Source organism: Natator depressus, chromosome 2 (assembly GCF_965152275.1).
Source record: "Natator depressus isolate rNatDep1 chromosome 2, rNatDep2.hap1, whole genome shotgun sequence".
Classification (NCBI taxonomy): domain Eukaryota; kingdom Metazoa; phylum Chordata; order Testudines; family Cheloniidae; genus Natator; species Natator depressus.
The window spans coordinates 16,697,715-16,725,591 of NC_134235.1; the positions used below are offsets into that span (position 1 = coordinate 16,697,715).

Consider the following 27,877-nt stretch of genomic DNA (forward strand, 5'->3'; position numbering starts at 1 on the left):
GTATTCCACAATAGGTGACTCCAAGCGATATCTGTTGGAGGTGGGTAGGAGTTCACAAGTTCCCAGGACAGAGGACAGCCCTGCCGCACTCGGCGTCATCCCTGGTTTGGGGGACAATCGCATAGTGCGAGGTGAGTGTGTGAACCGAAGACCATGTGGCGGCCCTGCAAATGTCCTGAATGGGGACATGGGCCATGAACGCAGCCGACGAGGCCTGAACCCAAGTCGAGTTTGCCCTCACAATGGGTGGTGGGGGGACACCCGCCAGCTCACAACAGGAACAGATGCATGAAGTGATCCGACTGGAAAGCCGCTGAGTGGAAATTGGCTGGTCCCTCGCGCGCTGAGCCGAGGAGACGAACAGTTGCGAGGACCTTCTGAACGGCCTGGTCCGCTCGAGGTAGAGAGCCAGAGCCCGCCATACATCGAGCGTGTGGAGACAGTGCTCCTCACTGGGCGCATGAGGCTTGGGGCAGAGGACAGGTAGAAAAATGTCCTGACCCATATGGTAGGCAGAGACCACCTTCGGGAGGAACGCGGGGTGTGGGTGGAGCTGGACCTTGTCTTTATGAAAGACCGTGTACAGCGACTCGGAGGTCAGGGCCCTGAGCTCTGAGACTCGCCTGGCCGACGTGACTGCAACCAAGAAAGCCACCTTCCATGAGAGGTGAGACCAGGAGCACGTGGCCAGTGGTTCAAACAGGGGCCCCATGAGACGAGCCAACACCAGATTTAGTTCCCACTGTGGGACCGGGGGTCTAGAATATGGAAAAAAGTCGGTCCAAACCCTTAAGGAACTGGCCAGTCATAGCATGGAAAAATACAGTGTGCCCTTGCACCAGCAGATGGAAAGCCGATATGGCTGCCAGGTGCACCTTGACTGATGAGGGCGCCAGGCCCTGGGCCCTCAGGTGGAGGAGGTAATCAAGGATAAGCTGGATCGGGGCGGCCACAGGGGAGACACCCCGGTCCGCTGCCCACATAGAAACCTGGGACTACTTTGCCAAATAAGCGCGGCAAGTGGAGTGCCAGCTACTTTCGAGGAGGAAGCGCTGAACCTGCTCTGCGCACGTCCTTTCCTCTCCACCTAACCACTAAGCAGCCATGCCATGAGGTGAAGAGCCGCTAGGTTGGGATGGAGGAGGTGGCCCTTGTCCTGAGAGAGCAGGTCCAGGCGGAGCGGCAACTGCCAAGGCAGAGCTACTGCCAGGCCCGTGAGGGTCCTGTACCAATGTTGCCTGGGCCATGCCAGGGCAATCAGGAGGACCCGGGCCTTGTCCGTCTTTATCTTCTCCAGGACCCTGCTGATTAGAGGGATAAGGGCATCGGAGATGCAGCCTCTCCCTAGGCCCCCCGTGGAGCAGAGCTGGGGGCATCGCCCGTTCTGCTGAGTCGCGAAGACGACCACCTGGGGAGTTCCCCACCTTCGGAAGAGCCGGTGGGCCACTTTCGGGTAGAGGGACCACTAGTGTTGTGAGGAAAAGTCCCTGTTCAAGCGATCCGCCCTCTCGTTCCGGGCACCCAGTAGGTGGAAGGCCTTCAGGTGGATGTCATGGGCTATACAGAGGTCCCAGAGCCTGAGGGCTTCGTGGCAGAGGGCAGCAGATCGGGCCCTGCCTTGCCTGTTGATATAGAACATTGAGGCCGTGTTGTCCGTGAGGACCCTGATTACCTTGCCCTCCAGGTGCGAGTGGAAGGCCATACACGCCAGCTGCACCGCCCTGAGCTCCCTGATATTTATATGTAGGGTTGGGTCTTGAGCCGATCACAGGCTGAAAGTTCCCCACATGGGCCCCCTAACCCAAGTCAGACGCATCAGACACCAGCTCCAACGACGGGGCCCTGTCCCTGAATGGGATCCCTTGGAGCATGTTGTTTGGGGCAGACCACCACCGTAGAGAGGTGATCACAGACTCTGGCACAGTGAGGACCTTGTCCATCCTGTCCATGGCCTGGGAGAACTTTGAGGCCAACCAGAGCTGGAGGGGCCTCATCCTGAGTCTGGCGAGATGGACCACGTATGTGCACGCCGACATGTGACCCAAGAGCTGCAGGCAAACCCTGGCTGTTGTCACCGGGAACCTTGTGACCGAGTCGATGAGACCTTTCAGGGTCTCGAATCTGTCTGGCCGGAGAGAGGCCTTGGCCGACGCTGCGTACAGGAGCTCCCTGATAAACTCTATACATTGGGCCGGGACTAACGTGGAATTGGTGTTGTTTACCAACAGGACCAAGACGGTACAGATGGACAGGAGGAGCGCCACGTGATCCCTTGCCTGTGACTGGGAGGTGCCCTTGACAAGCGAATCAGTTAGATAGGGAAATATCTGGACCCCCCCCCCACTGTCTGAGGTAGGCCACTATCACCGACATGCATTTTGTAAACACCCTGGGGGCAGTGGACAGACCAAATGGGAAGACAGTGAACTGGTAGTGATTCCGTCCCATCACGAAACTGAGGACGCGCCTGTGCCCCTCCAATATGTGGATGTGGAAGTATGGGTCCTGTAGATCGAGGGCAGCATACCAGTCCCTGGGATCCAGGGAAGGGATGATGGAGGCCAGGGAAACCATGCGGAACTTGAGTTTCACCATGCACTAGTTAAGACCTCGCAGATCCAGGATGGGCCTGAGCCCCCCTTTGGCCTTCGGGATAAGGAAATAACGGGAGCAATACCCCTTGCACATGAACTCCTCGGGCACCGCCTCTATCGCTCCTAGTCCTAGGAGCCGCCCCACCTCCTGCTCGAGCAGAGCTTTGTGCGAGGGGTCCCCCAAGAGGGACAGGGGCGGGGGGTGGTTGGGCGTGGAGGAAGTAAAATGGAAGTGTAACCCTGGGAGATGGTGTTGAGGACCCATCAGTCCGAGGTTAGCTGCGACCATTCCGTGAGAAAAGCACACAACTGGCTGGAGAAGGGGAGCTTTATTGGGGGTAGATCCCTGATGAGGACTGGCAGGGTGCCCCGAGTGTCCTGTCAAAAGCGCCTTTTCCCCGCCTGCTTGCCCTTGGAGGACCCAGACTGGGGGACAGGCCGAGACTGCCTCTGAGGGAGTCTCTTATAGTCCCGCTGCCTCTTATGGGAGCCTCATACTTCGGGAGGTATGAGCCTCTTGATCATATTCCAACTTATTCACGATGTAGGTTCCTTCCTCACTCTGAACTCTGGGGTACAGATGTGGGGACCCGCATGAAAGACCCCCTAAGCTTATTTCTACCATCTTAGGTTAAAACTTTCCAAAGACACAAAATTCCCCATATCTGGAATTCAGTATGCTGCCACCACCAAGAGATTTAACAAAGAATCAGGGAAGAGACCACTTGGAGACGTCTTCATGTCGTCATCATGAATAAGTTGGAATATGAACAAGAGGCTGCTAGGCAGCTCTCTAACTCCACATTCTGCAGGTCATCATCCTCTGATTCCACTGAGGATTAGCAAAAGAAACTGCACCATCTGCTCAAGAAACTCCCTGAAAAAGCACAGGAACAGATCTGTGCAGACACATGTCTAGAACCCTGACCAGGGGTATTCGATCTGCTACCCAAGATCCATAAACCTGGGAATCCTGGACGCCCCATCATCTCAGGCATTGGCACCCTGACAGCAGGATTGTCAGGCTATGTGGACTCTTTCCTCAGGCCCTACGCTACCAGCACTCTCAGCTATCTTCGGGACACCACTGACTTCCTGAGGAAACTACAATCCATCGGTGATCTTCCAGAAAACACCCTCCTGGCCACTATGGACGTAGAAGCTCTCTACACAAACATTCCACACAAAGATGGATTACAAGCCGCCAGGAACAGTATCCCCGATAATGTCACGGCAAACCTGGTGGCTGACTTTTGTGACTTTGTCCTCACCCATATCTATTTCACATTTGGGGACAATGTATACCTTCAAATCAGCGGCAGTGTTACGAGTACCCGCGTGGCCCCACAGTATGCCAACATTTTTATGGCTGACTTAGAACAGCGCCTCCTTAGCTCTCATCCCCTAAAACACCCCTACTCTATTTGTGCTACATTGACAACATCTTCATCATCCGGACCCATGAAAAAGAAGCTCTTGAGGGATTCCACCATGATTTCAACAATGTCCATCCCACCATCAACCTCAGCCTAGACCAATCCACACAAGCGGTCCATTTCCTGGACACTACTGTGCTAATAAGCGATGGTCACAAACACCACCCTATACCGGAAACCTACTGACTGCTATACTTACCTACATGCCTCTATCTTTCATCCAGGACACACCACACGATCCATTGCCTACAGCCAAGCTCTACGATACAACCACATTTGCTCTAACCCCTCAGACAGAGAAAAACACCTACAAGATCTCTATCAAGCATTCTTAAAACTACAATACCCACCTGCTGAAGTGAAAAAACAGATTGACAGAGCCAGAAGAGTACCCAGAAGTCACCTACTACAGGACAGGCCCAACAAAGAAAACAACAGAACGCCACTAGCTGTCACCTTCAGCCCCCAACTAAAACCTCTCCAGCGCATCATCAAAGATTTACAACCTATCCTGAAAAACGATCCCTCACTCTCACAGATCTTGGGAGATAGACCAGTCCTCGTTTACTGATGGCCCCCCAATCTGAAGCAAATACTCTGCAGCAACCACACAACAAAAACACTAACCCAGGAACCTATCCTTGCAACAAAGCCCGATGCCAACTCTGTCCACATATTTATTCAAGTGACACCATCATAGGACCTAATCACATTAGCCATGCCATCAGGGGCTAGTTCACCTGCACATCTACCAATGTGATATATGCCATCATGTGCCAGCAATGCCCCTCTGCCATGTACACTGGCCAAACTGGACAGTCTCTATGCAAAAGAATAAATGGACACAAATCTGACATCAGGAATCATAACATTCAAAAACCAGTAGGAGAACACTTTAACCTCTCTGGCCGCTCAGTAAAAAATTTAAGGGTGGCAATTTTGCAACAGAAAAGCTTCAAAAACAGTCTCCAACGAGAAACTGCTGAGCTTGAATTAATATGCAAACTAGATACCATTGGGTTTGAATAGAGACTGGGAGTGGCTGGGTCATTACACATGTTGAATCTATTTCCCTAAATTAAGTATCCTCACACCTTCTTGTCAACTGTCTAAATGGGCCATCTTGGTTATCACTACAAAAGTTTTTTTCTCCTGCTGATAATAGCTCATCTGAACTAATTAGCCTCTCTCAGTTTGTATGGCAACTTCCAACTTATCTGTGTGTATATATCTTCTTCCTATATGTTCCATTCTATGCATCTGATGAAGTGGGCTGTAGCCCATGAAAGCTTATGCTCTAATAAATTTTTTAGTCTCTAAGGTGCCACAAGTACTCCTGTTCTTTTCACCTTAATGTTACCCATTTTCTGTCAGAAGCTAGAAGTAACAGAAACAGCTTACATTTTATGCTTAGCACACTTTTTTTTGGAGGGGGTGGGGGAATATCTTTCAGAACACTTCAGTTAAGAAGTCTAAGATTTGTCCCAACAGTTAGTCATACTGAAGCCTTCCTGCAAGATAATTAGTCTCTATCCCTGTACCTTAATGCCTGTATCTTTTGTTTGATTCTATCAATTCTTTCCTCTGCCTTAAAATACAATTTAGTATACATTCCTCAAAAAAGAAAGGACAAGATATAAGACTTATTTACGATATACGATGTGTGGAATTTCTCTCTTCCTGTGTTCAGTTCCCTTAGTATATGTTCAGGGACATCAAGTTAAATATTTGGAGTTACCTGTATCTTACTCAGTTAAGATATAACATCTCATAATATATTACACAGAAATTTAGCATATAATTAGCGTTCCCTCAATATGTTACCCTGGCTGAAAGGTAACTATCTAAAAGCTTCACTGAAACAGTAGCCTATATTAATGGTCAAAAATAACTCAAATACTGTAGTGTTCCTCAGCATCAATAAATGAGATAATAAAAATCTCTACTTCTGAAGAGTTACAAAATAAGAGATACAAGACAAAAGATTTTGTAAGAGCTTCTCTGGAAAAGTTTCATTCTGTAGGTTGTCTCTTTATGCAAGAGATACTTCCTAGGATACCTTGTTTTTCACATACCTTATCCTCCATGTTGTTGCCAGGCAGAATATCCACCTGAATAGATACAGTGTCCACAATGCTCTTCCTTCTGGATAGTCTATCTTCATCTAGACAAAAATAACATTCTTTCATTTTCTGTATCAGTGATTAAAAAAATAAGCAAATTCCTCACGAAGGAATGTTTCCTCACATAGGTGTGGATTTGTTTTCCCCTACCTACTTTAGCCAAGTTCATCTATTTTATCAGTAGGATATTTGTGAAAAATATGACAAAGTTGCCTTATGTATCAGTGATCTTAAAATTCTTCTAAGTGTCACACAAGTTAAGAACTATAACAGCCATGTAGTACCATCACATTACATTCTACACTTCTAGACCACAAAAGTTGAATTCTGAAGAGTTGTTTGTAATTTAAAATTCATGTTTTTAGGCCTTAGTTTGGAGATGTCTTGAAACACAAAAAAGCTCTTCCACAGATGGTTCAGATGGCTCTTTGCAGAAAGGAACAGTGTGGGAGGAGAAATATTCCTTCTTCCCCTGCTGCCACTGATCTGATGAACATAAGAGTAAGAATGGCCAGGCTGGGTCAGACCAATGGTCCATCTAGCACAGTATCCTGTTTTCGGACAGTGGCCAATGCCAGATGCCTCACAGGAATGAACAGAACAGGGCAATAATTGAGTGATACATCCTCTGTTGTCCGGTCCCAGCTTCTGGGAATTAGAAGCTTAGATACCCCAAGAGCATTGGGTTGCATCATTGACCATCTTGGCTAGTAGCTATTGATGGACCTATTCTGCATGAGTTTATCTAATTATGTTTGGAACCCAGTTATACTTTTGGCGTTCACAACATCCCTGTGCAGCAAGTTCCACATTTTGACCGTGTGTTGTGTGAAGAAGTACTTCCTCATGTTTCTTTAAAACTACAGCTTATTAATTTCATTGGGAGACTCCTAGTGCTTGTATTACATGAGGGGGTAAATAACACTTCCATATTCACTTTCTCCACATCATTCATGATTTTAATAGACCTCTATCGTATCCCTCTTTAATTATCTCTTTTCTAAGATGAACAGTCCTAGTCTTTTTAATATTTCATCAGATGGAAGTTGTTCCATACCCCAAAGCATTTTTATTGCCCTTCTGTTTACTTTTGCCAAGTCTAATATATCTTTTTTTGAGATTGGGTGACCAGAATTACACACTGTATTCAAGATTTGGGAGTACCATGTATTTATATAGTGGCATTATGACATTTACTGTCTTATTTTCTAACCCTTTCCGAATGGTTCCTAATAGTCTGTTAGCTTTTTCAACTGCCGCTGCACATTGAGCAGATGTGCTCTGGTAATTCTGATGTTTACTAAAGTTTCAACTAATTTGCTTGGTACTGAAGTTAGGTTTACTGGTCTGTAATAGCCAGGATTGCCTCTGGAGCTTTTAAAAAAAAATAAAAAATAAATCGGAGTTACATTAGCTATCCTCCAGTCATCTGGACATAATTTGCTGGACATAACTTAGTTTATAACATAGGTTCCCTGTTTGGTTACACAACCATTTCCCTCCTTTCTTATTATTGCATCAAGAAACACTTTTGAAAGTTTAACCGCCTGCAAAATTTTTTGGAATGCAAGACTATTACACTTTTGGTTAAGAGTACGGTAGTTTCATTAATGCTAGAGGGAGCAGCGGAATTACATTTAATAGGGAACATTCAGGACTCCATGCCAAATCTGACTCAGTGTTCTGCTATACATTTGATTTGATTTTCCATTCTCCTCCACTCCTTCCCATGAGTCTTGTAATGTGACAGCATAGCTGGGACAGAGGGCATGGGCAATTACTTACCTACTCATATCTTGTTCCAAATTTTTATAAGAAGAAGTGCTTGTGGAAGCTGGTGAATGGAAAACTAAAGCCCTCTAGATTTATGCATGGAAGAGTTATATCATTGGCTGCCACAATCTTCCTTGTGTTGCTCTGGCTGAAGTCCCTCGACTCTGTTCTAAAAGGACCAATTCTACAGATGAAGTTAGCTCAGACTTCATGACTCATTCAATTGTTGACTTCTTCTAAGATTGCCGACAAGGGTGCCAATTATTATGCGGAAACCTGAGGCCTATCACCACCAACCTATTAAACAAAGGCCATGCAACAGTCACTTGGCAAAGATGTATTAATGTATGACAAGGGAGGTACTCCACATCCCTAGTAGAGCTCTGAATCCCACACATCACATACAGAAGACCTCACTTTCTGAATTCCCCACCATTATTACTCCTTAATTGACCACATGTTTGAGCAACATGAGATGCTTCCCCAACCCATGCTGGCTCAGGGTTCTGAATATTAGGCCTGAGACTTACTACATTTCTTGAGTGTTGAATTTGTTATTTTCCCCACCTATTCATTTAATTTTCTACTTTTCTACATTCATCTCATTTTCCTTTGCAAACATAATGTTGTAGTACCAAAGCACACACTCAAGCACTCCTTTCAATAGCTTTGCATTTGTTTCCTGTTTCTTCAGACAAACAAGAAATATGGTTCAATACAGTCTTAAAAATAAAATAGGATTAGTTTTATAGCATAAAAAGGACAGAATGAAGAACAAAACACAGGGGAGACAGTAGACAAACCAGCCTGAGGTTTCCACACAGATTACAGGTATCAGGACTAATTTAGCTAATAATTTACTATTACCCGTGCTCTGAAATACAGCTGGAGATGTATTTTAATATGGTTGCCAGAGATACTCCACATTGGTAAAGGTATTTTGGAGAACCTGGCTCATCTTTAATTTTCTGATGCAGACTTGCTACTTTCTACTCGTTCCATATGACACCCAAAGAACATATAGGAATTTTGGGGGAGCATAAAGCATGCTGACTATAAGAAATAAATGCAAGACAAAACTGCATCTTTGCTGCCACCTTGCTGCCTTATCTATAATCCACATAGGTACATCATACACATACTTTTTGTCCTACATTGGATTCAGCATGGTTATATGTGTACAGATGCCTCCCCCATTTTGACACACTTTAATCTGACATACTAGGAAAATAAGGTGATTGCACTCAGAAGAATATTTTGTTGACTAGGAAAAGGAAGCCCATACCTGTGTGTTAAGTATCATGTGGGCCCTTTGGAGCTTTCTGGTTAGTCAAGGTGTTGTGTTGCTGCCAGACATGTGCACTTTCAGCTGGGTTTTTATACAATACCACCATGGTTTTGATTATTAACCAATTTATATAGACATGGATTATCCAACGTGATCAGCCTCAAACAAGAGACCAGTATGAAATTCCTTACTTTCAAGGACATGACGTCTGCAACAAATTTTAGACAAGAATCTTTATAGATGATAGGAAATTATTTTTTTATGAACATTGGGTGAAAGTGAACCATTATTGTGACAACTCATTGTTCAGACTATATAATGGTGTCTGAGTAGTTACAAAATATAGATCTACTATTAAACAAAGAACTAAAATTTTAAATCCAAACACAGTTTTAAAAGGGTAGTGAAAAAATGAATTCTCTCTGACCTCATTACCTGTATTCTGCCACTAATTAATCTCCTCCAGGGTTCCAAAGTTTGGAACAGCTTCCTACAGCATCGATTTTTCCTTTTCTATATAAAGACCCAGTGCCCAAATGCCCAGTTTCTCTCAAAATGTGATCTGTTAAATAGAGGGAGTGAGATTTACATGGGTGATAACATGCTTAATCAAGTGATACAGTGCCTGCTTCTCATTTCCATTAAGGCTCCTCTACTTTGCTTTATAATACACTGATTCAAAATAAACAAAATCACTTTTTACACCCACTTTAAGAACAGCATAAGGGGTCCTTATTGTAGCATAAATGAGCATCAGATTTTTTCGAGTCCTTAAAGTTGGTCATCCTCTGTTTCAGGATGATGAAGGAAGTATTTTTTCCCCCCTAGCAGTAACATAAGACACAATTTCAGAACTCGACACTCTGTATTAGAAGATTAATACTACATTCTCCAAAATGCAAAATAGTGCATTTTACCAAAAAAAGATTTTTCACAGGAAACCACTCTGCCTTCATTCTGTCTGAATCCTACTGCGCAGAAGGACAAGGCCTGGCAAACGAGATGCTAGATTGTCTATCACATATATAAATATACTGAACATTTCAGAAAGACAGCAACTCTAGTCTTTCTTTACCACCAGGCAATTCAAAGGCCTCCACTGCAAGACAGAGGAAACTATTAATCAAAAGCAGGATACAAAGCTAGTGATCCATGTTTGAATTATAGCTGTCATCCTCAAAGTTTTTTCTATGAACAAAAGATAGAACTGGGAGGCAGACCTGTTGAAAGTCTCCGAATAAGGATAAAAAACAAAGATGATGTAATGGTAGGTGTCTACTACAGACCACCTAACCAGGAAGAAGAGTTGATGAGGCTTTTTCCAAACAATTACCAAAATCATCCAAAACACTAGACTTGGTAGTGATGGGGGAGTTCAACTACTCAGACATCTGTTGAGAAAATACAGCAGTGCACAGATTATGCAATGAGTTCTGGGAACGCACTGGAGACTTATAATTACAGAAGGTGGAGAAAGTGAGTAGAAGAGTGGCTATTCTAGATTTGATTCTGACAAACAGAGAGGAACTAGCTGAGAATCTGAAGGTGGAAGGCAGCTTAGGTGAAAGTGATCATGAAATGATAAGAGTTCATGATTCTATGAAATGGTAGGAGGGAAAACAGCAGAAAAAGACAATGGATTTCAACAGGGCAGACCTAACCAAACTCAGAGAACTGGTAGGCAAGATCCCGTGAGAAGCAAGTCTAAGGGAAAAGTGTTCAGAAGAGCTGGCAGGTTTTAAAAGGGTACAAGAGTAAATTTTATTAAGGGCACAAGAGTAAATTATCCCAATGCATAGAAAAGATAGGAAGCATGGTAAGAGACCACTCTGGCTCAACCAGGAGATCTTCAATGACCTGAAACACAGAAGAGTCATACAAAAAGTGGAAACTAGGTCAAATAATGAAGGATGAATATTAAAAAAACAACAAGTATGTAGGAACAGAATTAGAAAGGCCAAGGCAAAAACAAAATTAAATAGCTAGAGACATAAAAGTTAACAAGAAAACATTACAAATCACGTGAAGAAAGAGGAAGATCAAGGACAGAGTAGGCCCATTTACTCAATGAGGAGGAAAGACAAGAAATGTTTATTTACAGGACTGTGGTTCTTTGAGATGTGATACAGATGAATATTCCACGTAGGCGCATGTGTGCCCAGTGCACCGGAGCTGGACAAATTTACCTAGCACTACGTTGGGGGGGGGGGGTGCTGTGTGGAGGGGGAGTGCTTGTGCTCCATGGCCATAGACCCTCCTCTGGCTATATGAGGTGGCACCGCCCCGATCCTCCCTCAGTTCTTTTGCACTGAATGTGTGGACACAAGATTCCAATACACAGGGGACAGAGGGTTGGTCAAGGAATACAAATCTGTATCGTATCTCGATGAACCACAGTTACAGTAAGTAAGCGTTTCTTCCTCTTCAAGCAGATGCAGCCGCATATTCCAGATATGTCCAGATGAAAGGCTAGACATGTTTGACATCTCAGATATGGAAACGCTGCTCCTCCAGAGATGAATGTGACTTAGGAAAAAACAGGTAAATATACTGGTTCTAATGAAACAGAGACCACTTTAGTCAAAAATGTTGGGTGTGGTCAAAAAGTCACTTTGTCCCTGGAGAACTATCTATAACAGGGGTTGGCAACCTTTCAGAAGTGGTGTGCCAAGTCTTCATTTATTCACTTTAATTTAAGGTTTCTCGTGCCGGTAATACATTTTAATGTTTTTTAGAAGGTCTCTCTCTCTCTCTCTAGAAGTCTATATATTATATAACTATTGTTGTACTGTAAAATAAACAAGGTTTTCAAAATGTTTAAGAAGCTTCATTTAAAATTAAATTAAAATGTTGATCTTATGCTGCCGGCCCGCTCAGCCCGCTGCTGGTCTGGGGTTCTGTTCACCTAGGCCAGTAGCGGGCTGAGCGGGGCCTGCGGCCGGGACCCCGGCTGGCAAGGGGCCGGCAGCCAGAACCCCAGAACCGCAGCGGGCTGTGCGGGGCCGGCGGCCGGGACCCCAGACAGGCAGTGGGCTGAGCGGCTCAGCCCGCTGCCGCTCAGGGGTTCCATCTGCTGGCTCCTGCCAGCCGGGATCCTGGCTGCTGGACCTGCTCAGCCCGCTGCCGGTCTGGGGTCCTGGCCCTGCCCACATACAGTGGGTACCTACCTTCTCCCTGGTTCTGGCCCATTCTCTTCCGCTCTCTCAGCACTGAGCTGAGGGTGGGAGTGCACTGAGCACAGGGCTGGGGGTGAAGGAGCAGGCTGGGGGTTGGGGTGTAGGGTCTGGCCAGGAGCTAGAATGAGGGAGGGGGCTCAGGGTTGGGGCAGGAGGTTTGGGTGTGGAGAGCTTACCTGGGCTGATCCCATTTGGTGGGAGGGGTGCAGGTGGGAATGTGGGTGAGGGGGTGCAGGAGCTCCTGTTTGGTGCTCAGGGTGGGGGTGTTGGGGGTGCGAGAGTCAGGATGTGGGAGGTGCATGAGGTGTGTGGGGGCTGGGTATGTGGGGGGGGTGCAAGAGTCAGGGCAGAGGGCTGGGGGCCTGTGAGGCAGGTACAGGTGTCAGGGCATGGGGTGTGGGGGGCCTGGGTATGTGTGGGGGTGCCAGAGTCAGGGCTGGGGTCATGGGGGCAGTGTAGTTTCAGTGACCACAGGTGCACTCCTCAACCCATCAGTGAGCCATCACTAACAGCTGACTTGGTTGGTGAAGGCTGGACAAAAGGAATGCTTTGGAAAACATTCTGTGGACACGTCCAGCTCTGCAAGGAGACTAGGACCAGTGGAGGGAGACAAACCAGTCTGTCTAGAGAATGAAGAGATATGACAGTAGTCGAGATATGAGAGGATGTGAATTCCCTTCTTCCTGAGAATGCCACAACAACGACCACACATTTGGTAAAAACCCAGGGGTCAGCAGAGAAACTGTGTACTGAAAGTGGCATTCCACCATTGTGAACTAAAGGATCTTTCTGTGCCTCAGTCAAATCGCCATGTAAAAGCAGGCATCCTGAAGGTCCAGAGCTGCAAACCAGTCATTCGGAGACAACACAGGGAGGATAGTTGATCGAGTGACCATCTGGAACCTCATGCACCTGACATATTTGTTGAGGCTGTGAAGGCTGAGGATGAGTCTTACCCCTCCCTTGGATATGGGTACCAGGAAGTATTGGGAGTAGAAGCCGTGACCCTTGTGTTCCAGCAGAACCTCCTCCATTGCTCCAAAGCCAGCAGAGAGCTGACCTGCTAGAGGAGCAGTATCTCATGTGAGGGGTCCCTGAAGAATGCAAGCCATATGAGTAAAGGCTGAAGGAACTAGGTATGTTTAGTTTGGAAAAGAGGAGATTAAGAGGGGACATGATCGCAGTCTTCAAATACTTGAAAGGCTGCCATAAAAAAGATGGAGAAAAGTTGTTCTCTCTTGCCACAGAGGGCAGGACAAGAGACAATGAGTTTAAACTACAGCATAACAGATTTAGATTAAATCTCAGGAAAAACTTCCTAACTGTAAGAACAGTAGGACAATGGAACAGACTGCCTTGAGAGGTGGTGGAAGCTCCTTCACAGGAAGTTTGCAAAAGGAGGTGGGACAGCTGTCTGTCTTGGATGGTTTAAACACAACAAATCCTGCATCTTGGCAGGAGGGTAGACGAGATGACCCTCGAGGTCTCTGCTAACCCTATGGTTCTATGAGAGAAACAAACTACAACACAACCTTAACTAACACTAAAGGCACTACTAACTATATACAACAAGAGAACAAACTAAACTAGATGAGAGGTTGAGACCACACAGAGCTCCGACTCCAGCCATGGGCAGTCAGAGGGAACCGAGGGAGGGTTGGGGTGGCACCGCCTCATGTCGTCAAGGGAAGGGCTATGGTCACAAGGTGCGAATGCTGCACCCCTACTGGTACTACTAGGCAAATTTCTCCTGCTCTGGAGTGCTGTGCGCACACAGGTAGGTGGAATACACGGCTGCAGCTACTGAAAGATGAAGAGAAAATGCAACAATGGCTGAAGTGTTATATCCCTTTTTGTTTCAGTTTTCACCAAAAAAGTTAGCAGGGATTGAATGACTAACACAAGGAACATCATTGTAAATGGGGTAGGATCTGAGGCTAAAATAGAAAAACAACATCTGGAGAATTAACTAGACAAACTAGATGTCTTCAACAGGGCCTGATGAAATACATGCTAGAATACTTAGGGAACTAGCTGAAGAGATCTCTGAGCCATTAGTGATTATCTCTGAGAACTCAGGGAGGATGGGAGAGATACCTGAGGACTGGAAAATGACAACTATGTTACCAATCCATAAAAAAGGGGAAAAAGCACAATCCAGGGAATTTATAGACCAGTCAGCTTAACTTTAATACCTGGAAAGATAAAGGAGCAAATAATCAGTTTGTAAGCATCTGGAAGAAAATAAGCTGATAAGTAAGAGTCAACATGGATTTGTCAAGAACAAATCATGTCAAACCAACCTAATATCCTTCTTTGACAGGGTAACAAGCTTGTGGATAAGGGGCAAAGATGTGATATATCTGAACTTTAGTAAGGCATTTGATACAGTCTCAGATGACATCAAACTACAGAAATGTAGCCTAGGCAAACCTATTACAAGATGGATGCACAACTAGTTGGAAAAACTGTACTCAGAGTAGTTATCAGTGGTCCACAATTGATCTGGAATGGTATATCGATTGGGGTCTTGCAGGGATATGTCCAGGATCCAATTCTATTCAATATCTTAATAAATTATATGGATAATGGCATAGGGTACTCTTATAAAGTTTGTGGACGATATCAAACTGGGAGGGGTTGCAAGCACTTTGGAGGACAGTATTAGAATTCAAAATGGTCTTGACAAACTGGAGAAATGGTCTGAGATATGGACAAATTAGAGGAAGTCCAGGGGAGAGCAACAAAAATGACTAAAAGTCTAGAACACATGACCAACAAAGAAAGATTGAAAAAAATTTGGTTTTGTTTAGTCTGGAGAAGAGAAGATTGAGTGGAGACACGATAACAGTACTCAAGTATATAAAGAGGAGGCGGATAAACTGTCCTCCTTATTCACTGAAGACAGGATAAAAAGTAATGGGCTTAAATTGCAGCAAAGGAAAATTAAGTAAGGAAGTTTTTCCTTATGTCTAACTGTACAGGTAGTTAAGCACTGGAATAAATTACCTAGGGAGTTGTGGAATCTCCCCCATTGGTGGTCTGTAAGAACGGGTTAGACAAACACCTGTTAGGGATGGTCTAGATCAGGGATCTCAAACTCAAATCACCAAGAGGGCCACATGAGGACTAGTACATTGGCCTGAGGACCGCATCACTGACACCGCCTACCCCGTTGCCCCCGGCCCTGCACCCACTCCACCCCTTCCATGAGGCCTCGCCCCTGCCCCGCCCCTTCCCCAAAGTCCCCACCCCAACGCCGCCCCCTCCCTGCCTCTATTCCAACACCTTCCCCAAATCCCTGCCCCACCTCTTCTCCGCCTCCTCCCCTGAGCATGAGACTCCTGGCTCCTTCCCCCTCCCTCCTGGAAAGCGATAAGTACCTGGAGGTAGGCAGAGGAGCGGGGACACGGTGCGCTGGGGGAAAGGGGAGTGGGGAGCTTGGCGGCCCACAGGAAATAACTCCGGAAGGGTGCAGGGGGGCACGGGGAGCTTGGCGGGCCACAGGAAATAACCCAGCGGGCTGCGTGTTTGAGGCCCGTGGTCTAGATAACACTTAGTCCTGCCTCAGTGCAAGGGGCTGGACGGATGACCTATTGAGATCCCTTCCAGTCCTACATTTCTATGAAAATCAAAACAAAAACTCTTTCGTAATTTTATTAAGGATCTGATATTTCCACTAAAATTGTTCTTGTACCATATCATCTGACTATGAGAAAATGAGCACAAAATGTTCAGATTGAGTGATTAAATACATTATATAAGTCCAAGAAAAACTATTCAAATAAAACCTGACAGTCACTTAATCAGGACTTTAATATCATTTGAATGATAGCCAAAATAAAATGACCAGGCTCATTAAACCCCCATGCTTCAGGATATAAAATGGAGTCTAGATGAAATTTCCCCCATAGCATTGCATTGGGTAATGAGGTGTTTTTTTACATCTTACTTTGAAGAGGCTGGTATTGGAGACTATGACCCAGGTCCTGCAACTGAATCTATGTGGGCTAAACTTTGCATCCATACGTACAGAGGACTATTGGTAGTATCTGGGCCTATTTCTTTTCCCCCAATATGGCTATTTTATGTAAATTCAGGAGTTTTCCTCTCCCAGAGGATAGAGAAAGAACGAAGTGTTATTCTAGCCTATACTAGTGTGGGTACAGAGATAATATGTGCCTTTACAAAATTATTCAAAATCCCCTATAGTTTTATTTTGGATACTTTTGGATTTCAATACAGAATCCACCTAGTGCTAAACAACTGTCATCTAGAATATAAACTCTCATATTACTTTCTTTTCTAACCCTCACTATATTTAAGATTTTCTTCACAACTAACTGAATGCATGTCTACACTTGCAAATTAATCTGGATTAAGGCAGAGTGTGAATTCAAAGCGCAGTAGCTAGTCCTGAGCAACTCTATGTGCACATGCTTATTCTAGAACAGGAGTGGAGAAACAGTGAAAACACAGTAACATGGATAGGGCTTTGCTGTGGGGATGCTTGCAGCGGGGCTAGGTTAATCCAGGTGCCAAGCACCCAGATTAACCGTGCAGTGCAGATACACCCAATTGTAAACCAATAAATTGACATGGTCCTGACTCTGCAGACTGTCTTAAACAATAGCTGTGTCAGATGTGAATTATCTCATTCATCTCAATGGGATGCACATACTGTAACCTAACTAGGATACTTTAAAGGACTATGCTGTTTTACTTATGATCTTTTTACCAGAAACACAAAACTAACGTGCTTGCCTTATGAACCCAAACATGCTCTGAAACTTCCCTGTGTACTGAAAGTCCCACCTGCCCTGGATTCAGCTGCAATAACCTCCATCTGCTTCTGACAACTTCTATGTCACAATTATGCATTTTCAGTACAAAAACCTGTGGCATAACACAAAGTTGGAACAAGGTAAAATAAACTGAATTTAATATGAAAACAAACAGGAACTAGCGAGTTGATTGTATTTTTCAATAAAAACATCCATTTTAAAATTTGCCACAGTATTTACATTATTGCTGCACTGTAGTGCAGCAGAGGTCTGGCATCTTGCTGCAGCTTCCGTGGAGTACCTGACATATGATTATGAGGAAGCACTTGGAACAGTTACAAAATTGATATTTATGAAGCTATTAAATCTTTGGGAAAAGAAAAGCAAAGGAAACCACCACATTTTAGAATCCAAAGTCCAAGAATAAAAACAAAGGGAAACCTGATAAAATTACAGCTACAAAACTAGTTACAGCATGAGGACTGAGGCAGCAAAACAGGAGGAAAAGAAAGAAATTAAAACTATGCACAACAGAATTTCTCGCTTATTTATCTAAAGGTCTTCTAAAAGCAGTTGTTTGGTGGGGTATGTCCTATCCACACACGATAGCTATGAGGAGGGCAGGCAGACCTATGGTTCAGATTTACCTTTTGATTTGCGTCTGCATTTATGAGGCTTTTTGCCTGATGGAAATAGAGCTAAATTAACAAAACAAGAATGAGAATAAAAAATTATGTTTAAGAATCAGCTATAAAGCAAAAGATACAGAACCCCCCCCCAGAAAAACCCCAGAAATTCTACTGCTCAGATAAGAAATATGTTAATAAAACTCTCTCCAATATTGGCATGAAGACAGACAGATAGAAGAGCTTTGGTCTTATCTCAACACTACTCTTAAGGTTCGAAACACTCACTTCCTCCAGCTTCTTATTTTTATCACCAGAACAGGGCTTTGTAAAGACAATTAAGAAAAGTAATGCACTGAAGAAAAAAGTCAGTAGTTGTTACCACATATATTTTCAAAAGCTTCCCTTAGCATTTAAATATTTAAGTAGCTCAATAACTCCCATTAAAGATTTTCCTGTTGGAAATTATTCAGTTAAATCAAAATGTTTCACAGGGACTGTTAGAAGGCTTTTCCTTTACCCTCTTCCCTGGTTCTTGTCATGCAGACAGAAAGCAGAAGACTAGAAGTCTGAAGCGCAGGCAATGCGATGTTTATTGGGGTTAATTTTCAGCAAGCATGTGTCCCATAATTCTGACGCCGCAGAGCCTTGTTTCCCAGTATTCCGTCTTCCCCGTCCTCAGTAGGCGTAATTATGCCTCGGGCCCTACCAAATTCCCAGTCCATTTTGGTCAAATGCACGGTCATAGGATTTTTAAAATCGTAAATTTCAGCTATTTAAATCTGAAATTTCACAGTCTTGTAAATTGTAGGGGTCCTGACCCAAAAAGGAGGGGTTTTTTTTGGGGGGGGGGGTGTTGCAAGGTTCTTGTACGGAGCATTGCAGTACTGCTACCCTTACTTCTGTCCTGCTGCAAGCGGCAGCGCCGCCTTCAGAGCTGGGCAGCTGGATAGCGGTGGCTGCTGGCTCAGAGCCCAGCTGTGAAGGCAGAGCCACCATCAGCAGCAGCAGCACAGAAGCAAGGATGGCCTGGTATGGTATTGCCACCCTTACTTCTGCGCTGCTGCCTTTAGAGCGGGGCAACTGGCCAACAGCTGCTGCTCTCTGTCTGCCCAGCTTTGAAGGCAGCATTGCTGCCTACAGCAGCGCAGAAATAAGGGTGGCAATACCACGACCCCTATAAAATAAGCTTGCAACTCCTCTGCAACTCCATTTTGGGTCAAGACCACCAATTTGAGAAATGCTGGTCTTCCACGTGAAATCTGTATATACAGGGTAAAAGCACACAAAAGACCAGATTTCATGGGGAGAGACCAGGTTTCACGGTTCATGACTCGTTTTTCATGGCCATGAATTTGGTAGGTCCCTAATTATACCTAAAATGCATGCCCACAGTCCCACCCCTTGCAACTTATGATCATGTTCCATCTGGGGGGTTGTGAGTCTGGGGTCTTCATCCCACCCCTTTTGTACCCCATCGGGGGGTGAGGCATGAGGTTGTGCTATGGTCAGAGGCAGGTAGTTCCCTGGTCTTTTAGTGTTTTATCTCCCCCTCCCCCCCGAATCTCCTCTTGCCCCTCGCGAATGGTTGCTTGACCTTGTCTTGAGATAAGGAGTTGAGGCAGTCTTCAAGTGTGCGCTCATATATTATACTTCCCCCATGCCCAGTAACACTTTAGCTACTCTTATCGGTTCCCATTACACTAACAAGCCCATCTGGCTTAGACAAAAGCAACATACCCAGTATTTTTGTCACATATTAGTAAGGATCCCCTTGTTCACACATATTAGTAATAATGTATGTGTATAAAAAAAATTAAACAGGCAAGCAAAACCCAAAATACTATTTCAGGCGAAAATACAGGCCTGGATTCTACATTGGCACTAGTACTCCTAAAAGGGACGTACAAACTATTGAAATTTTTGATGCGAGATTAGCAAAACATTTTGTTTTAACTTTATCATTTTATTCTATTATAAACTGTAATATACTGGTAATTAAAAGTTGGAATGTCTTGAGAAGATCAAAATGAATTATTTCAGCATATTTGATTTCACAAAAAAATTCCAAGATTTCAACTTTTCGTCCCAATTTGAGATGAAATGAAAATTCAAAATCTCAGAATATCTCACAGTACGGGGAATTCCATTTTTCAACCAGCTAATCATATTGCACTTGCAACCCATTCAGATTACTTTTCTGCAAAAAGGAGCATAATCAAATTAAAACACAAAAACATTAAATGAAACTAACTTACGTTCATGTACATATGAACAACTAATTCAGGCCCGGATGTAGTAAAGTGCTTAAATCCATCCCTATTAAGGAAAGCAGTTAAGCAAGTGCTATAATCCTCCTGCCTTCATGTGTTTAAATGCCCTTTCTAAATAGGTGTGCTTTTTGAATCACGACCTAATTTAGTAACAATCATTTTAACTTTTTACATGGTATCTAAGAAAAAAAAAAAGATCTGCTTTATTTAATGAGCTCATCTGTAACCCAAACATCAGCACTCTTTATGTCAATTTGTGTGAAGATTACTAAACAGAAATTGATTTGTTTCATATAAGAACTTGGACTTTTTGCATGAAATTCAGATCAGGCAACCTCTCTTCATTCCCACCCCAAAGAAATTAAAGGCATGGCTTCTTAAAATAAAACAACAAATGCTTCTTTTGCTGATACCTGACATTTTCCTTCAATTTTAACATAAAGGGTTACATTATTCTATCTGGTATATGAAAAACAGTGAAAAAGGTTAACACCACATGTATAAGGTATTGAAATGTTTCCACATACATAACGGAATTTTTCCCTCTTACTGTGAGATGCAACCTTAGCAGCAGAAAGTGCTGAGAGCACCATTTTATGACTCATGGTGCCTAGTACATCGTTATGGTACCTTAAATGAATTTACGTTGCCACAGTACTCATGGCAGAACCAAGGCACCGTCAACAGTTTTGTTGGGGGACTGGTTCTCATAAGATTAGAGCTTTTGTGGCCTCTGTAACTTGCTGTTCAGTGTGTACTGTGTCCCCTTCTGTACCTGATCCACATCTCCCAGCTAGGAACATTAAATTTAGGCTGCAAAAGTTTAGAATTCATCTTGAGAGGTCCTGGGGGTTAATCCCCCAAATGCTAATGTTAATCCCCCATAGTTACAATAGTATAAATCCACAAAATATACATATCAGGCCTTGAAGCAAGAACTCTAGAAAAAAAATTCTTTGCTAAGCAAAAGAATAGGAAAACAAAAACACCAAAAACATGGTATCACTTTCTCTAGCAACACAACCAGAAAAGTTATTTGCACATAGGGGAGGGTAAAAGCTCCCATAATGCTTCTACATGGAGATATTTTATCAGCAACAGCACAATCCATCTTCCCAGTATTAAAAGGCAACAAAATGCGCTAATTAGAGACAAACATAATAAATATCTCTTGTTCATCTCAAAGCACTTTAAAGGACATAAGCCTCATTATTCTCTTTTTACATATACAGAAACTGAGGCAAAGAGGCAATGCATTTAGCCCAAGTTCACCTAGCAGGAACAGAACCCATGTCTACTGAGTTCCAGTCCACTGCTCTATCCACTAGACAACATTGCCTTTCCTAGTATTTTTGTTATGTGAACCCATGGTCCACTGAGAATTTGACTGAGCCCAGTAACCCAGGCCACATTCAGTCAAAGAGTGAACATTTATGAACCAGAACTGGCTTTCAATTACTTATCTAGTGAACAAGTGAATGTGTATACAGAGAGATTCAACACTGACTTAATACTAAAGCTCAAATTAATTTCAGAAAGTTAGTAATAAACACTACCATCTCATTTAACAAATAATGAAATCAAAGTGAGGTCAAAACTTTCCTCTTTGTGGCTTTTTTTTTTTTTTTTTTTTTTTTTTAAAAGGATGCAGAAAATAATTCTAGGAGTTAAAATCCTGTGTTGTATACTGTACAGTACACCATGAACAAACTCTTACTTCTGAGGAAAACAGAAATTATACTACCACAAAATGTTGATGCAAAGTATTCAAGTTACATATAGGTTGGATGTGGGTGACAGATCAGATATGAGGCAAAAATGAATTCTCAGTAGCTGCTGTTGTAACATTTATGTAATTGATTACTGCTTACCTGTTACCTGGGGCACATATGGCACTGACAATCTTTCCACACTGTATCCGCTGCCACCTAATGATTCTGCAATCTTGTTTGTCAGGAAAAACAAGTTTTTTTCATGCTTCTCCAAAGATTTGGGAAGACTGTCAAATAATATATATTTAGCAATTAATATTTATTGATACAGATCTATACATGTAATAAAATAAATCAAGATCATATTGGAAGTCAACTACCACCCAAAGAAGAGTCAGTGTTGATGTTTCGACAGAAAGGAACATAGTTAAATTGGTTATTAACTGATATATTCAAAGCTCTAATTTCTCTGTACATTTAAAAAATATTATGAGTCCCCTTAACATAACACACCTAGACGATTTGGAACTTAATCATTACTGTTTATTCTTCACCTAGTCTAGGAGTTGCTAAAATATTCTTGGCCTCATTTTGATCCACCAGTTCAAAGTAATTGCAAATGAAATAGATTTTCTAATAATCAGATCAGTTTACATTCAAGAATAACTTTCCCAGTAATCTTTTATGGATTTGAAAGATTATGATGCAGAGAACGATTCTATTATGAAATGTGGGTCTCCGCTTCTGAAGGGTTTAGGATACCACGCTACATTTTAAAGTTACAGAGTACAAATAAAATACCTTACATTGCTCAGATGCTATAGCATCAACATGCAACTTACTTCTGACTAACCTTTTATTAAGAAATTAAAATTGAGATTTCCCATCTTATCTTTAATCCTACATTTTTCTTCCTCAGTTTGTGTATCATTACCCTTTCTGTGCCACTTCTCCATAGATTCAACCTACTCTATGGTGTACAATTGTTTAATCTCGATAAAGAGAATGTTAAAATGCAACCTCATCCACTCTATTATAAATATTTGTATCTACATACATGCGCTTGTCCTTGAAGATGTTTTCAGGTAGAAAATAGGGTGCTTCCACAGTTCGTGTTTCAATGACCTGCAAAACAAGAAAAGTAACGCAAGCAGTCTTGGAGTGAATGAATGAAACTTTTCGTTCTTATACTTCCATTTTTAATATTTATTTGTGCACACAGAATATTGCATATATTGTATAGCAGACGCCACCACAATGGTACATTACTGGGTTGAATAGGTTAAGATATATTTTCCCCTAAACTAACCAATATCTAAAATAACTGTTTTGTTTATTTTAGACTGTCTGCAAGATTCTCAGTTGGTATAAATCAGTATGGCTTCTCTGAAGGCAATAGAGCTATAGGTTTTACATTAGCCGAGGATCTGGCCAATAAATATAAAATTCCAATTATAATGAAAAGTAACGTAGGTGAACAAAATTAAAATGCTACACTAGAAGAGGTGAAAATTAACTGTACAAGCTTGAAGGTAGTATGCAATTCCCATTGAGCTGACAGAGATTGCACAGATGTATTATGGACATTAGTTCTTACTATACAGAGTCTCTGGAGAGAGAGCTGAGTATCATCTTACAGTGGGTCCAGCTTCATATTCCCAAGATTCTGCAGTAAGAAATGCAGCCGCTAATACATCTACTAGAGAGGCCATTGCAACAGATATGATGACAACACAAATTATGCAAAAAGGAGGGTGTGCTCAGAAGGCGAAAGTGTTACAATAATGACAGAATCTCTACATATTCTACCTACTACATGTAGTCTTTCTAAGCTTTAAATCAGCGAGCATGTTGCTATGCTAAAAGATACTAAAAAGAAAAGAAAAGAAACATTTAGCAAAAGTTATTTAATTGTTGTAGTGTAGCAAATGCCTTGCTAAATATCAAAGTCACTGATTTTATACTACCTTGCTGACATGCTGGCAAAAGGCAGGGACTGCAATCATCTGACTTAGAAAGTTGAGGTAGGCTGCAACCAATGCCATGACACCACAGCGGTTGAACATTGGCAAGTTATCCTCATTAATGATGGCGATGTCCTATAATAAAAAGGAAAACATCAGGTGGCCCAACGTTTACAAGTTATTCTGAATTTACATGAATATTTCATAATCACTATATGTACACTACTAACTAGTACTTAATGCCTTCATCTGAAGGTCTCAGTACAGTTCACAAATATAGCGTCTTAACATTCTTGAAGTAGGTAAGCAATAGCCTCATTCTATAGCTGGGAACAACTAACATAAGGGAATGTTACCCAACCCCGTTACCCCATGAGTATGGCAGAGCAAAGTCCAGGGACCCATTTCAACTCTATCCCCATAGGATATGAATAACTCTACTGAAATCTCTGGAGGTTACTTGTGTCCCATGGTGGAGAAGAGTGTCTTTTGATATCTAATCCTGTGTCTTCCCCATAAGACCCCTTCCCATCCTAAATATAACATTTCCAGGGAATTAGAATGTTGTTTAAAAACATAAATTTCACTTAAAAACAGACAAAATATTGGCATGAGTCACAGGCAAAACATATCAAAACCATACATAATAGCTCCTTAATCTTCACCACCTCTCTGGAGGTAAGTGGTTAACTGTTAGAAAGGTGAAGTGACTTGCTTAGGACCACATAATGAATCACTGGAAAAGCCAGGATTAGAGCTCAGGACTTATTTCTATCCAGATTCTTCTACTGCTCCAATAAGCATGGTATCTAAACTGTTGAATCCATACTCCTGTTCATTCTTCCAGATCACACTGCCTTCCTGCTGCATTTAGCAACCTTTTAGTAAAGTCTTATTTCATTTAATAAAAGAGACCCAGACAAAATTTTAGCAATTTGAAAAACAGGCCATTTATTTAGTTGCCTGTTTTTCAAAGATGCTGGGAAGCTGCTGGTATTCATGCCACATATTTAAATTTCTACCTTGAAAATCTTGGTTCCTGTTTCTGAATATATGCAAAAACCCAGCCCAAATTAAAATCATCTCAATACTCAGCTTTTCATATTCATTTATATTTACTTATAGAGTGACTGGATTTATGGTTTATTAGAACAATCTGTAACTCACTAATCTCCTTTGTCCTGTGACTGGAGAGGTGTTAACTGGTCACTACACTTTGAATGGTCTCTTGCAACATGTGTTAACTACTTATGTAAATCAAGCTGTTCCAGCTTGCATTTACTGGAGACACTCTGGCTGCCTTTCCCAGACCTGAAGAAGAGTTCTGTGTAAACTTGCTTCTTTCACCAACAGAAGTTGGTCCAATAAAAGATATCCATAAATATACCATTAACGAATTAACCCAAATATCATTCCTGAAGCTTACCTGCAAAGCAATGGCCAATCGAATGAGGTCAATAACCACTTCTTCATTGGCTAGTTCGATTGTTATAAGAGCTAGAGAAGTGTAGAGCAGCTCAAAATTCTTTTGAACATTATCTTCTTCTTTACAGCCTAAGTAGATGTGCCTGTACAACTGCTGGCCATGCTATAAAGTGCAGAAAAGGGACATTCAATACTGAAAAGATACCGTCAATAAAGATTATTTTAAAATACACCAAAACAGGTTATTAAACAAAAGAGCACTACCTTTCTACCTTGAGTGCAATTTTAGAGTAATATGCCATTTTATGTGAACACACTTTTGAGTCTTACATAAATAGTTTAAAAGACAAAAGTCATACACAACATTATACAGGAATCATATATGTCCTCTGCCAGGTTTTACATTGACATGAAGTATTCACGAAAACGAACATTTACATCAGTTTATGGAAATGCGGGGAGGGAACAGAATGAAAAAATAGATCTTCAGTAAAATTTTAAAACACGCCTAAGTGACTAACAAGCCCAAGCCCCATTTTCAAAAGTGAGTACGGCACTTAAGGAGCTTAAATAACATTGACTTTCAGTGAGAATTAGGCTCCCAATTGCCTAAGTCTCTTTTGAAAACAACACATTGACACATTTGAAAATCATACTTTTAGCCTTTTGAAGAGCAACCAAATCACAGTAACATTACAATGAAGGAGTCTATAATTATCAGTCTATACTTTCAAGAAATGTCCTAAGCATCAGTCAAATCTATTTTTTAAAGAAATTATTATTTCAAGGCAAAGAATGAACATATAGTAAGAATGATCTAGAAAGGCCATTGCTTATGCAACCGTCTGCTCACGGTTTTTTCCTTTTCTATGGAATGCCCTGACATGCCCTTGCAGGTGATAAACAAATGTATAGGTAGCAGAGGTATTAACATCATTGGACATCGGTTAGCATATAAGTTTAAAATAAAGGTTTAAAATTACAGGGATCCGGATGGATTCAGTCCTTTGTTCTACAAATGGCAGCTTACTATTTCAAAGCTGCTGCAACCTAATTGAGCCTGATATTTCTAGGTAGCAAATATGTGTATCTCAACAACTGCAATGCTAGTTAGAAAAACTTCTGTTAGAAAATTATTTCCTACACCACTGCTAGCAGACATTACTAGTTTTAGGTTTCTCAATGGGAGTCTGCATATAGGTGTTTGACCAGCAAATTATTTCTCTACACTAGGGTCTGCATCCTTATTTCAGAAGCTAATACTCCTAAACAAAACTGAATTTTAAGATCTTGTGTCCAATAATGCATGTGATCAAAAATCTAAAGATTATGAAGATTTCTTTAAATATGTTTAGGATTTTTTTCTTTATTTTTTCCATAGGTCATTCACCCTCTCAGACTAGATACGACAACAAAGATATTATACATCTATAGCCAGAGACTATGACATTAGATACAAAATTATGACTGATCCTGCAGTGAAGGTATAATGAGAAGCAAGTTTGATAGGGAGAAGTTATTTAAACAAACAAGCATAACTCCTCTAATAATAGGAGAAATTGAAAAGATACCACAATACACCACTTTTCACAAATCAATTTTGAATGTGTTGCCCAATTATTTACTGGTTATTGATTATTATTGATTTCCAATTAAGTACCAATTGAAAGAGCTGGCTGGGGATTGTAGGGTTCTAATTCCAGAATCGGGCACAACAGAATCAAGCTCATCAAGTTTACTATCTGGTTGGGAACCCAGATGTGCACAATGACGACATCTACACTGAGAGCAATGCAAAGCTTTAATCACTTTTATTAGCATAATTAGTAAAGACACAATGGCTCCAAACCACAAAAATTAGCAAAAATACAGAGTTAAGGTAATATCTTGTACCATTCCTGACATATACTAACGCCCCTTCCTGGGGACCTGGTGGAAAGAGATAAAAGTCCTGCTCTGCCCTGGCATGCCAAACAAGTCCAGTGGGCCGAATGCTCCTTACTTGGTGGTCTGGCCTCTTATATGGCCATGGGACTGTCATGAACATTCAGACAAATGCCCAGCCTTCCTTGTCCCTATCTAACTTCCTCACCATAATAATGCTGGTGTGTCCTAATCCTATAAGTTAGTATATTAATGATTTTAGCTTATCATCATATACGTCAATTTGTTGCCAAGGCAAGCTCGTGGTTAAGCATCTGCCAATGTTTCTATCCTGAAATATCCAAGCCTAGTACCACAGTTAAATATTCCTGTGGTTACCAAGTATCATTTTGTACAAACTCTTCCCCTTAAGCATACTATGCCCAGTTCCCCAAAACTTGGGGTGATTGTTAGGACACTTATCTACGCTAAAGTTCATAGGCCTCAAAGTCTTATGCTAACTGTTTAAGCTAATGCCTTACAGGATACAGCCTGAAGGTTCCTTGTGTCACTGATAAGTAAAGTAAAATGCTAAAGCTAGCCCTATGGGCTACAAATGTTGTCTTTTAAATGTCTTAAAAAAAAAAAAAATCGCTGAGGATTAGATCTGTATTGGAGGACCCTACTGAAGTTACTGGTACTCCACATGAGTCTGGGTGCATGGAACTTACTTCAGGATCATGGCTTAAAGTCGTTAAAGCCCTAATTCTGCGAAGTACCCAACTTCAGGCGTGCGAGTATTCCCACAGAATGAGAGATTAAGCTGTAAATTCTTCAGTG

At 42.3% G+C, this 27,877-nt stretch overlaps 1 protein-coding gene across 3 annotated transcripts in view; it reads right to left on the reverse strand.

The window, feature by feature from the left end:
* Positions 1-27,877, reverse strand: part of EFR3A (EFR3 homolog A) — a 173,144-nt gene that overhangs the window by 8,788 nt on the left and 136,479 nt on the right. For all 3 annotated transcript variants that reach the window (XM_074943844.1, XM_074943845.1, XM_074943846.1), the window contains exons 17-21: positions 25,176-25,337; positions 23,753-23,884; positions 22,843-22,910; positions 21,945-22,072; positions 6,106-6,194 (exon numbers count right to left, since the gene is read on the reverse strand). In XM_074943844.1, the coding sequence (XP_074799945.1) occupies positions 6,106-6,194; positions 21,945-22,072; positions 22,843-22,910; positions 23,753-23,884; positions 25,176-25,337 (579 nt within the window). The remainder of the gene's footprint in view (positions 1-6,105; positions 6,195-21,944; positions 22,073-22,842; positions 22,911-23,752; positions 23,885-25,175; positions 25,338-27,877) is intronic.